Here is a 14229-nt window from a genome sequence, read left to right as displayed (position 1 = left end):
ATACAGGTGGTGCTTGAAATGGAGGGCCGCAGTAGACAAGGCACATATCTCGAACAGGCTTCTGATTCACTGAGAGAATCAAAGACAAAATGAACTGTAAACCAATGGAAAACACTTGCTTTGGGTTTCTGGAACCACCTGTGGTCTGAAAGGTCACTGCATCTTGTGCCAGGGACTGAGGACAGTGACAGGACAAGAGGCAAGAGGCACAAACCAAAACACATGAAATTCCATCCCAATAGAAGAAAACTGGTTTTTTACTGTGAGGGTGCTCAAGGGCTGGTATAGGTTGGCGAGAAAGGTGCTGAAGTTTCCACCACTGCAGGTACTCAAAACTCCACTGGCCATGACCCAGGAAAACCTGCTCCAGCTGAGTTTGCTTGAGAGCAGGGCACTGGGAAGGACAATCTCAAGAGGTCCCTTTCCACCTAAACTATTTTGTGACACAGGCCAGATCGGGAAAGGGATCATACACGGTCTCTAAGGGGGTCTAAAGAGCATCTCCCGGACAAGGATTACAAGAGACACCACCACAGGAGAAAAACGCCCTGATCAGAAAGCAGTTTTACACTGTGGGCTGTGCAAGCAAGCAATCCATGCTGGGGAGCATGAATTCAGCGACGCCAAACACCAGCCTGCCCTATGCACCCCGTTACCAGGGGGTATCCCTGGTCCATCCAGGGACCGCTGGCACAGCGGGTGGGCAGAGACCCATCTGCACTAGTTCTGGTTGGACTCTCTGAGCTCACCTTTTTCCCCCTTCATTCTGTGGGGAGATCCTGGAGGCCACTGTGTGCTCCTGCTGCTGCAGATACACCTCGCTGGGGGCACGGCGCAGGTCCAGCACGGGGCACGTGGCCCCAGGGAAGGTGTACACCGGGGCCTGGATGTGGGAGTTGAGCTGCTGTGGATGGTGGCGGGTGTAGTCCTGTGTGATGACCTCCTGGAATGAGAAACCCAGGTCAGAAATAGAGGTGGTTTGTATCTCTTGCTTTGCTGGGCTCAAATAAGGGTGAGCAGGAGGGAATGAGGCTGGTTTGTCCCTGCATGGATGTAACTTCTGCCTCCTGCCTGCAGCAGCTCTCATGATGGGCTTGGGGATGCAAACATCCAGGCTGAACATGCTGGATGCACCCTGCTCTCTCCAGCCCCCAGCCAGAGGTGCTGAGGTCTCCAGCATCACTCCCAGCCCTTCCCTACCAGACATGCTACATAACAGCTCTTCCCTCCTCCCTGGAGCCCCAGTGGGAAGGCGAGAATGAGGACAATTACACTGATGTGCTGGGCCAGTGTGACCACCCGCTGGTTCATGCCCTTGATGCTCTGGCTGGACTGCACGGGCTGGCACTGGGGCCCATCAGGCTGCCGGAGGTGCTGCAGGTGGGCTGCTTCGGGAGCTGAGGCCTTCAGCGAGCCTGAGGGAGAACAAAGAGGAGAGCCAGTGTGAGGTGACATCGGTGTCCTGATCCTTGACTCCCATCCTGGACCAGCTCTGGGGCACAGTGAGTGAGAGCTGGCTGACAAAGCCCCCCCATCCCAGCTCAGGCTCCCCCACGCCATCTGGCATTGCCAGCCCCTGCCCTCACCTTGCTGTTTCTGCCTCAGGTCATGCTCCCCATGCCCCTTCTCCACATCCTGCAGCAGCTTGGCCCCTTTCTCATGGGACAGGCTGGGCGAGCTCACGGGACTCACTGCTTCCATCCGCTCAGGGCTGTAGCCTCCGTGAAAGCCTGAGGAAAAAGGGAGAAGGGAATTAACACCAGGAGCTCACTTGGCTTTTTCCTAGTGCCGTGGCAACCATCACTTGTGGGTAGAGTCACATATTCAGCAAAGGGGGTTGAAAAGAGATGAGGGAAGACCTGGCAGGTCACACTGCAAGGACCCCAGAGCCACCTCGGATGTGAAGAGACAGCAGACTTGCACACTGCAGGGGCAAAGCATTTTCTTGACCATTCTCTGCCTTCTAAGGCCTTTGCACAGGCTCAAACTGCATCAGAACAGGCAGAGCTGAAAGGAGGGACCACATCACCTTTCAACAGAGGGAAAACCGACACATGGATGAGTTATACTTCCACAACCAGGGGCGGAGGATGGAGTCCTGGAGGAGTCCCACAATGCTGCTCCCCAGCTCAGCACGTTTGGTAACGCTCATGACTTATGCATCCACAGACCTTTACCCTCCTAACACTCAGTTCCTAGAAACCACCCACTGCAGGCAGAGCTGGCAGGCTGCTGACAGTGCTGCTGGAGGGTCCCCAGTGCCCCAGTGCCACTGACCTTGCACGTACCTGGGGCACAGTAAGGGGAGGACTGCATGGAGAACCTCCCTGTGCCAGGGATAGGGATGCAGCATCCCCCATCACCCCGTATATGCCAGCTCCAAAGGGATGCTCTGGAAAGGTCCCTAACCAGCATTGAAGTCCTGAGGAACACCAGCTCCCTTCTATAAGCTCATGGCTGGAGAAAAGCTGACCCTCTCCTCTGCAGCATGACAACACTCAGCTGGAGGAAACACTGATGCCAGGGAAAAAGGCGGAGGAAAAGCTCAGCCAGGCAGCACACTGTGGCCAGAGGTGTGTCCTTGGACCTGGAGCACGCTGATAGAAAGGGCTGGGAACAGCCGTGACCAAGCGGTGGGATGGGATGATCGGGATGAGCCAATGAGAGCAGCTCTCCTCCCTGGCCATGCTGCCGTGTCCTTCCACCCTCGGGTGAGAGGAAAGGGAGCTGGAGAGCAGCCCCCAGTGCTGGTGGCCAAGGCAGATGCTTCAACTTGAAGATGGGATCCCATCAAATCCCTACAGGCTGCCTGTTGCTCCTGCATGCTGGTGGAACCATGTTCACATTGCCCTCTTGTGCAGCATCCAGCACTGGGACCCTGAGTGAGGTCACCCCAAGTGAAGGAACCCCCTCTCAGCTGCATCCTGCAGCAGCCCACTAAGCCCTCTGAGATCCTGCACTCTCAGTGCAGGGAGGTGCCTGCCTGATGGCCCGGAGCCCTGTCCCACTCACACTCCTAATTCTCTGCTTTGCTGGTTTATTACCCACAACCCCTCCTTACAGACTGCCTGGGCATTCCGAATGATGGGGAAATCAGAATTAGCACATTGCTATTGTCTGTAAAAAGCAATACCAGGAACTGAACGACGTTTGCAAAACAGGACTTGGCAATGGGAAAAACTAAAAGAGGGTTTGAGGAGGGAAGATCCTTATAACACACATAAATAAAGAAGTCTGGGATAACACAACCGGGAAGCAGAGGGACGGGAACACTGGCGGAGCTGATGGAGCCGAGAGCCAAAACGTGCAACTGAAAATAAGAAATCACGAAATAAAAGGGGTTTCAGGCCACAGCTCTCTCACTTCTCCCCTCCAACTTCTTACCAGCACCAGTTGAGTCGTTACTTAGCGAGCCTCTTTCTCGCTGCCCCTTATCGCAAGACATTTGGTGCATGATAATCACATCTATGAAGTTGGCCGCTGTCGTGGTGGTCTTACCGAGTGCTCGGAGCTCCTGTTCCTGCACTGGAAAGCGTTTACTTTGACTCTTTTCTCTACTGTGCTGCTCAGGGCCCGAGGCCGCGTGCTGCTGGTCCAAAGGGTGATGGTGCTGCTGGCTTTTCCCCTGTCCTCTGCTATAGTGATGAGAAGAACCAGGTCCAGAGGCGGGTAAAGGTCTGGACTCCATGGCTTTAATGGGTGAAGGTGACTGTTCGAGGTTGGCTCCACTTGGCAGCTTTGAGGTGAAGACGTTGTCAGACTGGGGTCGTTCTGCCTTGGCTTCCCGTGCCCTCGAGGCCTCTTTCTGCAGGATGGCCGGGTCCATTGGGGTGGCATAGCCATCCGCTGAGCTGATGGAGGAGCGCAGGGTGGAGGCCGAGGGGAAGGCAGCAGAGCGGATCGGTGATGTGGTAGTGGTGGAGGAGGATCTGGAGGCAAAGACAAGGCAAAGATGAGAGAAGCACGTGGAGAAGGAGGAGTGCTGTGCTCAGCCCTGCCTGGCCAAGGTGCTCCCAGGGCTCCTGAGTGTAGGGTTAGCTCATGCTGGAGCAGGTAAGGAGGGCTCAGATGGAGCCTTCACCACTGGCAGTGGCCTGGATGCATTTACTGGAGAGAATAAACCCATGGACAGCTCCCAGAGACCTTCATTAACTCCACTTTCAGCAAGAGGAGTGATACCCATTCTGGGCACCGGGATCACAGAATCACAGAATCCCAAGGGTTGGAAGGGACCTAAAAAGATCATCTAGTCCAACCCCCCTGCAAGAGCAGGGTAACCTACAGTACATCACACAGGAACTTGTCCAGGCGGGCCTTGAATATCTCCAGTGTAGGAGACTCCACAACCCCCCTGGGCAGCCTGTTCCAGTGCTCTGTCACTCTTACAGTAAAGAAGTTCTTCCTGATGTTAACGTGGAACTTCCTATGCTCCAGTTTACACCCATTGCCCCTTGTCCTATCACTGGATATCACTGAAAAAAGCCTAGCTCCATCTACTTTCTTTCCTTTTAGCAGTAAAAGCCACCAAGAAAAGTGAAGGAATTGGGCACCAAAACCTGCCTCTCCCCACACACCTTCCTTGCAAGCCCCAACCCCGCTCCCACTGATGCTGAAGGCCAAAACAACCGTCGCTCCATCTCAGAGGTGCCCCATGGGATGATCATTCATTAACCACCATGGCTGTGCTGGTGCAGGAGCCGTGGTGTGGGGCCGTACCGCAGGACAGAAGGGGTGGGGGTCTCCGAGGAGATGATCTTCATGCTCGTGTTGTGGAGCACGCTGGGGCGCTGCTGGATGGTCTCATGGGTGCGGGGTGAGACGGGAGAGTGCTGGTGGCTGTGAGAGTGTGAGGATGAACGGCTGCTGGACTGCTCCGTACCTGAGGAAACACAAACACCGGCTTCTTCAGCTCTGTGTTTTACAGCCCCAAGCCCACGTCCACCCAGCACATGCCCCAAGGCGTGGTGCCAGGCTCCCCCCCACCACAGCCTACCTGGTCTCCAGATGGGTGCGTGCTCCACCGTGGTGGATGCTAGGATGGATTTTTCACGCTCCCGCTCCCGTTCTCGCTCCCTCTCCCGTTCCCGCTCGGACACAGACGATCCCGATTGTTTGGTCATGTGTGTGGGGCCTCCTGAAACCCAAATGAAAGGCAGTGAAAGGGCTGCAGACACAGCAATTCCCAAACTAGGGAACACCACCTGCTCTTCACATTGCTGTGTCTGCAGAGCAGGTAGGGAATGACTCCATCCAAGGTCACCTGGAGCAGCACAAACAGGGGCAACCAGTACGACAAAACCTGGGTAAACCATGGAATAGCTGTGCCTTTTCGGGAAGAAAGAGGAAAAGCAAGGAAGCTCCCAGCAAGGAGGATTAGAGAGGCTGGTCTCTGAATGAGAACGGATCTGGGCTCCCCCATATGCCCTGGCAGAGTCCACTGCCCTGGACTGGCTAAGGGAATCCTGCTCAACTGCTTTCCCATGGGAAATGCAATCTGCAGCGTTACCTGGGGAGAGCGGGGAGCTGCTGTGCCGGCTGCCAAAGGTCTGGGGCGGCCCAGGGATGTAGGTGATGCGGTCCATGGTGGTGGCAGAGGTGCCAGGGGTAGGGGGTACAAGGACGGGCAGGTGCGGCACTTGGGACAGGTCGATGATGCCTGGGGAGAGAAGCGAGAGGACTGTCAGGATGCTGCCGAGCTGCTGCAGGTTGGCTGCATTAGAGCAGGGAGCAGTGCTGGGAGTGTCCACCCGTCCCCATCGCTCTGGCACAGCACAGAAGGTGTGAGCACATACAAGGTACCTGGCTCCTGGTTATAAGGGGAGGAGACCCTTCTATGGGCAAATAAAGCATATCCTGCTGTTGGAAATAATGGGGAGGAAAACTGTTGAGCTCTATAAATGTTAGAGCAAGGGGGCTGCAGGCAGCATCAGCTGCAGCTCCCTCTGCACACAGACTCTGCAGCTCCCCAGCATGCTCTGCCTTTGCAGAAAGCCACACACCCCTCTGGGACAGTGTTTTAATCTCCAAAGGCCAGCAGCGCCAGGCTGGGAAGTGCTCCCATGACCCAAGACCAGAGCTGCTTCAAGCAGTCTCTAGTAACTAAAGATGGCAAAAAGAGCATCAAATTCCCCCTGGCTGTCCTCCATGCTGACCAGCCAAGTTCCTACACTGCTGCGTGACACCGTGCTGCTGGCTTGGCCCTTTGAGCCGCTCCTTCACCCCAGATGCCCCCAAAGCCCATGGACGGTGCCGTGCCGGGAGGACCTGCTGCATAGTTGAGGGCGAGGGAGGGCTCCCGGGGTGACAAGCCGCGCAGCATGTCCGCCCGCTGCGCCATGGCCGTGGCTGCGGCGTTGTGGTGCATCTGCTGGGACGTGATGTAGTCGTTGATGATGGTCTGTCGGTTCTCCATGGCGGCCGTGTCCGGGTAGCCCCGGATGAGGTACGGGGGGTAGAGGTGGGGGTACGTGGGGCTCGGAGCCAGGTGCCTTGGCAGGTAGTAAGCAGCAGCTGGGAGAGAAAAGGATGGAGGTGTAAGTGGCTTTCTCCAGAGACCTCAGGCTTTTGGAGTCTAACGAGTTACAAACCAATTCCAAACAGACTTGAGTGCACACTGAAGGTACCTGCTTCCAGTTGGATTCCCCTTGGGATAGCAGCAGGGTCAAAAGCCAGTGGGATGTGTCCTCGGTACAGGTCGACCCCACTCACACCACGGAGCAGGTGCTCATATGGGGAGATGGGGTGGTGGTGGTCAGCCACGGGGGCATGTGGAGACTTGGAGTTGTTGAGCTCTCTCGATGTGGGGGTGATCTTTCTATCCTGGGACACCGGCTTCCCGGCAGTGATGCTCCCTGCAGTGAGAAGGAAATGACTCAGAGACTGAGCACTGTGGCCAAGCTGTGTCCCTGAGGAATGCCTGCAGCCAACCGTGTCCCCCCCAGGAACCTTGCTGACCTTGAGGGACCTCTCCCTCCTCCCCCCCACCACAGTGCCCTGTTACGCCACCGAGGCTGAGGCAGGCTAAGCCCCAGCTGCATCCAGAGAGAGAATCCTGTCCCAAACCATCCCTCCACCCCAATGCATCCACGCTGGGCAGTCTGTGAGCTCACCCTGGCCTGCACAAGCAGCTGACAGCGAAGCCTTGCTGCTGTGCTCTTCGGCACAAGGAGGTCACCACTGCTGGGCAGAGCTGGGGACCAACATCTGCCAACATGTGAAGGCTTCCCCCAAAACGACTGACCTAACCAGGAACACAGCAGAGGCTGCAGCAACCGGACACACCAACCACGGAGAGCTGGAGGTGCCCCAGATAGCAATGAAAGATGGGGATGTGTTTTGGAGGAGCTCTGTGCCGCACAGCCCCATCTCTCACTGCTTGCCGGGGAGGCACGTCCTCACCTCGGTTCTCGGCAGATTGCAATGTCTTGTGCTGCACGCCCCCAAATCACAAGACTCCTGGGTTAGGACGAGTATTTGCAGGCAGGAGATGCAAAAGGCCCCAGAGCAGTTACCCGTAGCTGGCAGGCTTGGTAGAACAAGGTGTCTTAGGGACTGGCTTCAGCACTGATCCTGCCCATAAACGTGCCATGAAGCAAGAAGGGGTTTTGTGCTCTGGATCTGAGCTTGCCTCACCAGATCACTAAGCCAAGCCCAGTCCAGACACACACTGCTCCCAAGGAGCCCCCCTCTAGGGCAGAAGATGACTGATGCCAGGGGCATGAGCAGACCCTGCCTGGTGCAGGGAGACAGCAGATCCCACAGACCAGCTGCACTGCCTGGATCCCCCGGCTCAGGAGGGATTAGATGTTCCTGTAAGCGAGGCACTCAAGTGCCAAGGTGATGGATGAGGCACAAACACACAAGGCAGGCAAACACACACCAGACTGTGACAAGTGTGAAGATCCCCTCACGCAATGCACCAAGCACCACTTCATTGCCTGCAGAAACCAGGGTACCCTGGGACAATGCTGGGATGATGCTTTTCAAACACCACCAGCTTCACCAGCCACGATCCAACTGTCCCTTTGGTTACCATGGTGCAGACATAGGGTGCCCTCACTGCACTCCAAGGAAGGGAACTGAGCCCCAGCTGTCCCTGGCAGCCTCCCCAGTGCTGTGAGTCAGCCATTGCCATGGGCAAGAGTGGGAGCAAGGTGCTGGGGAGAACGGGTTTGACAGGCACTGACTGGGAACAGCTTGGGCAGGTGTGGTCAGCAGCCACCTCCTGCAGGCCTTCTAGAGATGTTACCATCCAATAAAGGCTTTGCCAAGTACCTTCATGCTGCCGTGGTGTGGATTCTCGTGTGGAGACCGGAGACCCTCTGTGCAAGTGGCTGCCAAACGCCGTGCTGTGCCCTGCCTGGTGGTCCTCATAGGAGAGGGCACTTTGGTGGGGCTTGCCCGGCTCGGGTACAATCACAGGAGCCCCTCTGGCGATGGAGCCACCCGAGTTTGTCACTGGGCTTGGCCTGTTTTTCAGGCTCTCTTCGTAAGCTCTCTCCAGATTCCTCGGGTCTTGGATGACATCCAGTGAGTGCACAGAGTGAAAAGTCCTGCCGGGACTGCCGATGATGGACCGCACGTCGTGCTTTTTGGTACTCGAGGAGGAAGAGCTGCTGTCGTACTTCAGCGGGGTACCCTGGGGACAGAAGAAAGAGAGGACATTAAAAGGACGCAGAGCAGAAGGGGATCCAGCAACCGCATCCCACCAACTTCCAATGGGATTTGTGCTTCCTCATTCAGTGGGCCAGTACCCAACTTTACTTGGTCGAACGGCAGCAACCATCAGCAAAGCAGAGAGAACAGCCCCACACGGCGCAGGGCAGGGTGGAGCACCCATCCTGCATGTCTCGGTGTGCTCCAACAAGATGATGATGAGTCAGTGCTGAAGGCTGGCTGTGCCCATCACGCCTCTCTCCTACACACACTGCGAAACGAAGTAGGACTACAAGGTGCCATGGGAACCCTCCAAATATTTGGAGCCCAACAGGAGACAGCATGCCACGTTTCATCCTAACTGCTGGCTTTGCTTGGTTGACACTTGCCCATAAAGGGAGGAGACCAAGATTACGTGCACCCAGAGTCACAACTGCCAAGGGCAACGAGTTGACTCTGGCCTTAAACAAGAGCCAAAAGCATCCCCTTCCGTGTACCCATGTAGATAGAGCATTGCATTCTTAATGTGCCAGGGGGTGCTGAGCTCCCTTCCTTGAGTTTTGTTATTTATCTGCCAGGAAGGATCATAGGATGATCTGGACTGGAAGGGACCCCATCAAAGGATGTGGAAGAGCAACCTGTACCCAAGCAGAGACTCAGTTCTGACCAGTGATGTGTTTGCAACCCGAAGCCCTTGCGCTTCCCTTTTTACCTTGGGAATGGTCCCCAGGGTCTGTGTGAGGACAGCAGCCTGAGCAGGACCAATCCCATCTGCTGTTTGCCCCATCCTCACCTGCGTGATGGAGCCTTCCTTCAGAGGTCTCGTCAGAGAGATGTCTGGTGTCCGCCTCAGCTCCTCCCGCGGTATCTCATGGATTGATCTTCCCGCTTCTTTCACTGTGGCCACCAAGTCTTCATGGGCTGGTTTCATTTTCAGAGGTGTAAGGCCCTCATGAGACCTGACCTTGTAGGCATCAGATAAGTCCCTCGGTGGAGTGTTTTCCCTCTTGAGCTGTTTGGCTTCTCTTCTGAGGTAGTCCTCATGAGCCTCCACGTAGGACCGAGGTATTCCTGCAACCCCCAAGCAGATGATGGATGCAGAGGGTGCTTCAGAGTTCAAGGGGGTCTCAAGTTAATGCATGTAACTCAGGGACTGGTACCCAACCGAGTACACAGAGCAGCTACACCACTAATGCAGCTGGACCACCTCACATCTACCACCACTTTGCGTGCCCATTCTGCACTAGTTTTAGCCTGCCTTCATGCAAGTCACCCCTGACTTTGGTGAGAGCTTAGGCTGGTAGAAGCGTAGCAAGACTGAGAGTCTCTGAGCTGAGAGTTCAGAGATGTGCAGCTGGACCTTGATGGGTCCAGCCTTGTTTCCTCCTAGCCTGACGACAAGAGGCTAAGCATGTGAAATACCTCCCCACATTACCTCTGGCCATGGCCATCTTCTACTTGCAGGCTTTACCTTGTGTAATTGAGCCCCGCATGTGATGCTGCTCCTTTAGGTTATGGGGACTGTGTCGGTCTGGAGGGATTGCTCGACCCATGAGACCTAGAACAGATCCAAAGGAGAAAGCTGGGTTGACACAGGAGTTCACTGACAGCAAATACACAACACTGTTACCAGGGACTCCTGAGACAACAAGGAAAACCATCAACAATTGCTAAATTATTTCTCTTTCAAAAAAATGGGATTCCTTTTTTTATAGTCCTGAAACTGGTTTGCCAGGGAAGGAACCAAAGGCAAACAGGCCGGTCTGTGTCCCTTGTTTTTCCATGCTGGTCAGATGCTGTCCTGTTGGGATGTGCTGCAGGGTTCCAGTGAACCACTGCCAAAACACAGACATGAAAAAGTGTATCCTGGAGACAAGAGGCAAGATGGTGTCTCTGACAGTCACTAACACAGCATGGGTGGAAGTTTCACCCAGACCCACCTTCAATGTTGGCAGATAAGCTATCACGGGCTGATAAGCCCCGGCTGATCCTCCCCTCCATCATATCGTAGGTCCGCTTGGTTCCTGTGGTCTCATGCAAAGCTCCTGAGCTCCTGCTGTCTTCTTTGGGACACTGAGAAGCAGCAACTCCACCTGGGGAAGAGAACACCAAGACGCACCATTAGGAGCATGGAAATTCAGCACCAGCCATGGGAGGGTGTTCATTGCTGCTTGCACGTGTTGCTGGAAGGTCAGATCCCATCCCAGCACACCAGCAATGCCAGAAACATCACACAAGGTTGGCTTCCAAGAAATTCAGCTGCTGTTTTCTCCCCTCCCTGCCTGTCTCAGACTCCAGATCTGTGCCTCCCGTGTGGGTAGGAGCATCCGCCCTGTCGCATCCTGCTCCCTCCATCCCTGGTGGGGAAGCAGCAGGACAGCCCGGAGTCAGGGCGGCGCTGGTGCGAGCAGCTGCAGTTCCACTGAACTCGGCCCTGTGGGTCTGGGGAGCTTTATTTCTTTTTCCCCTGTTTGCTTTGGTTTTTGCTAGACACCTACTGTTTGGGATCCTGGCCAGCCTTAACATTCACCGAGACACTCCCTGGGTGAGAAAATCAGGGAAAAGAGGGGAGAAGCAAAGCTGAGAACGATTCCTTTGAAACAGCAGTGTGCGCCCAAAAGAACTGGGAGAGACAGTGAGGACTGATGGAGCAAGCACTCGTGATGGGAGACCACCAAGTACCTCCTCATCTGAACCTGGAGCAGATTCTTCTGCAAACACTGGACAACTGACCTGAGCTACAGCCTCCACCACTGCCAAGCACAGCCCTGCCCATGCCAGGCAGCATCTCGCCCACCCTGGGCCATAGGCATCCATCATGTGCAGCGAGCTGTGAATTTAAGCAGCTTCTGATCCAGCTGAATGCCTCCTGGTTATGTAATGAGCTCCAAGAGGGAATTTTGGCTTGGGAAGATAAACACCCATCATCCCTGGCCAGGCTGCCCCTGCCAAGGATTGCCAGTGCCTTGATCGTCCTCTCTGTGGGCAGAGAAGGTGGTTATACAATTAGAGAAAATGGGGAAGTTAAAAATACTCATCCCACTGTGGACAATCAGGAACAAAAGTCCTCCTTGGAAAACCAGTAATTAATAAAATGGGATTATTACAACTTCACACCCGCTACTGGTTCCCGCAGCCAGCACCCGCTCAATCCAGAAAGTGTCTGGGGCTGCAAGGGGGAGATCTGACCCGGAGCCTTCACTTCACATTCATTCTATAGGAGAAATCTGGGGGCGACACTGAGAACAAGCCAAGCACCCTGCGGCAGACACAGGGCGATGTGCCCGCACCCTGTCATCAAGGCACATCTGTTGCCAACAGCCCTTCTGCAGAAGGGGACGCGGTCCCGGCACCCTTTGTGCCACTGGGAAGCAGGGGGGGCGCGAGGGAGAAGAGACTAAACAGAAAGAAAATCACTCCAAGCCCACGTCCCTTGCCTTGCAGAAGCCATCAGCAATCATATGCAGAATGAGAATAACCAATCTAGCACAATTCAGCTTGCACATGCTACAGGATCTCGTCTCATTACAGCTCTTTTATTTTAAGCACCCTCATGACACTAAAGAATTTGCAATTTTTTTTCTGCTTGCCAAAATTCATAATCACCAACAATTTCAGTTTTCTTATCTAATTTTTGTTTAACTCTTCCTCACCGGGCTGTTTGGGGGAAGGAGAGAGGCAGCAGGGCTGGCAGAAGCACACAACATGACTCAGGATGCGATAAATGCTGTCAAGCATGTAAAAGGCTGCCTGTGGAGAGGAAGGAATTAATTCCTCATGTGTGTCCAAAGCAGGTAGGATGAGAGCCATGGGTTCAGGCTGCATGAGGAGACTTGGGCTGACCCAGACAAGTGCATGCAGCGGGGAAGGGTTTGGTCTGCCCATAGCAGGATCCCAGCTCTGGGCACAGGGAGTCCTCACTGCTGGGAGCCTTGCCTGTCTCTCCCCTGATAGCACCACTTCTGAGATCAACCTCATTCGACTCCAAGCTCAGGCAGAGGAGTTTAAAATAGCCTCTTGCACAAACAAGTCCTGAAATGCTTCCTGCGTCCTCCCTGATCCAAGCCCTGCCAACTGTCCCAAAGGGCGCCCAGACACAAGTCTTCACAGTGACACTTCTTATCTGGGCTAGAGTTGACAGTGAATGTGGGCAGGCATGGGACAAACTGGTTTCCATGTGGTGGGTGAGAGGCATGGCGCAGAGCCCTGTCCTGAAAGGTCCCCGTGGTCCCAGGGCACACACAGAAGGGGCATCAGCCAAAGCTTGTGAGTTGTTGCCAGTGGTCTGACCTGAACTCTCTGCTTCTGGCCCTGGATGAAACAACAAGCCTGTAATGAAGCCAGCTGCCTGCACTTGTGGGCAAGAGGAGAAGGTCTCTTGCTGGACAGCCTCTGCCTGCAGGACTGACCACAGGGCCTAACAGGGATGCTCTGGCCCAGGGAGAGATGCAGCCACACTGGGGAGGGAGGCAGAGGGTTCAGGCAGCACAGCAGCTGACCAGAAATACCTGCTGAGGCAGGCGTGCACAGCAGAGATTAGGATCTGCTCCTCAGTCACCTCCACATTCAACTGAGAGGTGACACAGGACGACAGTCACCCCTGTGCACACCAGAGCACATGCCAGTATTCTACCCCAAGACGACATGGGGCTGCAGTGTGTGTAACTCAGCTCTTGCCAACCCCAGCCATGGGCGAGGAGGAGGCCAGGCCAGTTCCACACCAGTGATGCCCCATGCAGCACACAGTTAAAGGCAAGCAGAGAGGAGCTGTTTCCAGCTTCACTAGAGAGGAACATCTGCTTATCTCTGATGGGAGCCGCCAGGACACACGGAGCAGCTTTGATAGCCAGTGCTGTGATCAGATGAGCAGGCTCAGAGGAGGCAGGAGCAGCTGGTGAGTGCTGCTGATACCAATAATGCAGCCAGGCACCAAGGCAGCCCATTACTGTGCAGTGGGGCTGAGAGCTGCAACATGCTTTTTTAGGTCTCTCCTGAGCCCCCTCAAGAGCAGCCCAGCATCAGGCTCACTTGCACGGTTTGCTTTGCTATAGTCTCCTCCCCAGCTGGGCAGGGTCAGCCTGTAGCAAGTGACACTGTCTGTGACACAGTGCTGTCAGGCCCAGGAGGATCTCTGCCGGGCATCCCCACGCTGGGAAAGCTGTGCCCAAGACGCTGCAGGTGAGAATCTGATGTGTGAATAAACCTTTACACCAAACTACCTGACTTGCCTCCAACTTGCAGGCTCTTGAGTCCCACTTTGGCCTAAGAGCTTGGGGGTGGTTTCCCCATGTTTTTGCAGTCTCCCGCAGAAGGTGCTAGGGAGGAAGGCAATACCCTCTCCTCTCTCCTAGTCCTCAAAACCAATGAAAACCAGAGACATCATGCCCCTGCTGGCCGGCAAAGCCACCTCCAAGGCAAGGTAACCACATGGGACAGAAGGAAATCCAGCCAGGCCACAGACAGGAGGGGTGGGAAGGGACAGAAACGATGCTGGAAGCAAAGACATGAGGCTGGGATGTTGCACTTTGTCAGCCTTTCCTCAAATAGCTCCCAGCTCCCAGCCACGGCGGCACA

The 14229-nt window shown here is 55.1% G+C and overlaps 1 protein-coding gene across 16 annotated transcripts in view; it reads right to left on the bottom strand.

The window, feature by feature from the left end:
* The window catches only part of NCOR2 (nuclear receptor corepressor 2), a 229705-nt gene that overhangs the window by 9254 nt on the left and 206222 nt on the right, over positions 1–14229 (bottom strand). For all 16 annotated transcript variants that reach the window (XM_065692712.1, XM_065692720.1, XM_065692710.1 and 13 more), the window contains 13 exons: positions 10596–10748; positions 10127–10213; positions 9449–9726; positions 8275–8638; positions 6624–6851; positions 6265–6510; positions 5507–5656; positions 4994–5134; positions 4717–4879; positions 3499–3929; positions 1587–1730; positions 1273–1415; positions 750–943 (listed from right to left, as the gene is read on the bottom strand). In XM_065692712.1, coding sequence (XP_065548784.1) covers positions 750–943; positions 1273–1415; positions 1587–1730; positions 3499–3929; positions 4717–4879; positions 4994–5134; positions 5507–5656; positions 6265–6510; positions 6624–6851; positions 8275–8638; positions 9449–9726; positions 10127–10213; positions 10596–10748 — 2722 coding nt within the window. The remainder of the gene's footprint in view (positions 1–749; positions 944–1272; positions 1416–1586; positions 1731–3498; positions 3930–4716; positions 4880–4993; positions 5135–5506; positions 5657–6264; positions 6511–6623; positions 6852–8274; positions 8639–9448; positions 9727–10126; positions 10214–10595; positions 10749–14229) is intronic.

This window comes from Lathamus discolor, chromosome 12 (assembly GCF_037157495.1).
Source record: "Lathamus discolor isolate bLatDis1 chromosome 12, bLatDis1.hap1, whole genome shotgun sequence".
Taxonomy (NCBI): Eukaryota; Metazoa; Chordata; class Aves; order Psittaciformes; family Psittacidae; genus Lathamus; species Lathamus discolor.
Note: the sequence above shows the minus strand (reverse complement) of the source record. Positions and strands in the feature narration are given on the sequence as shown.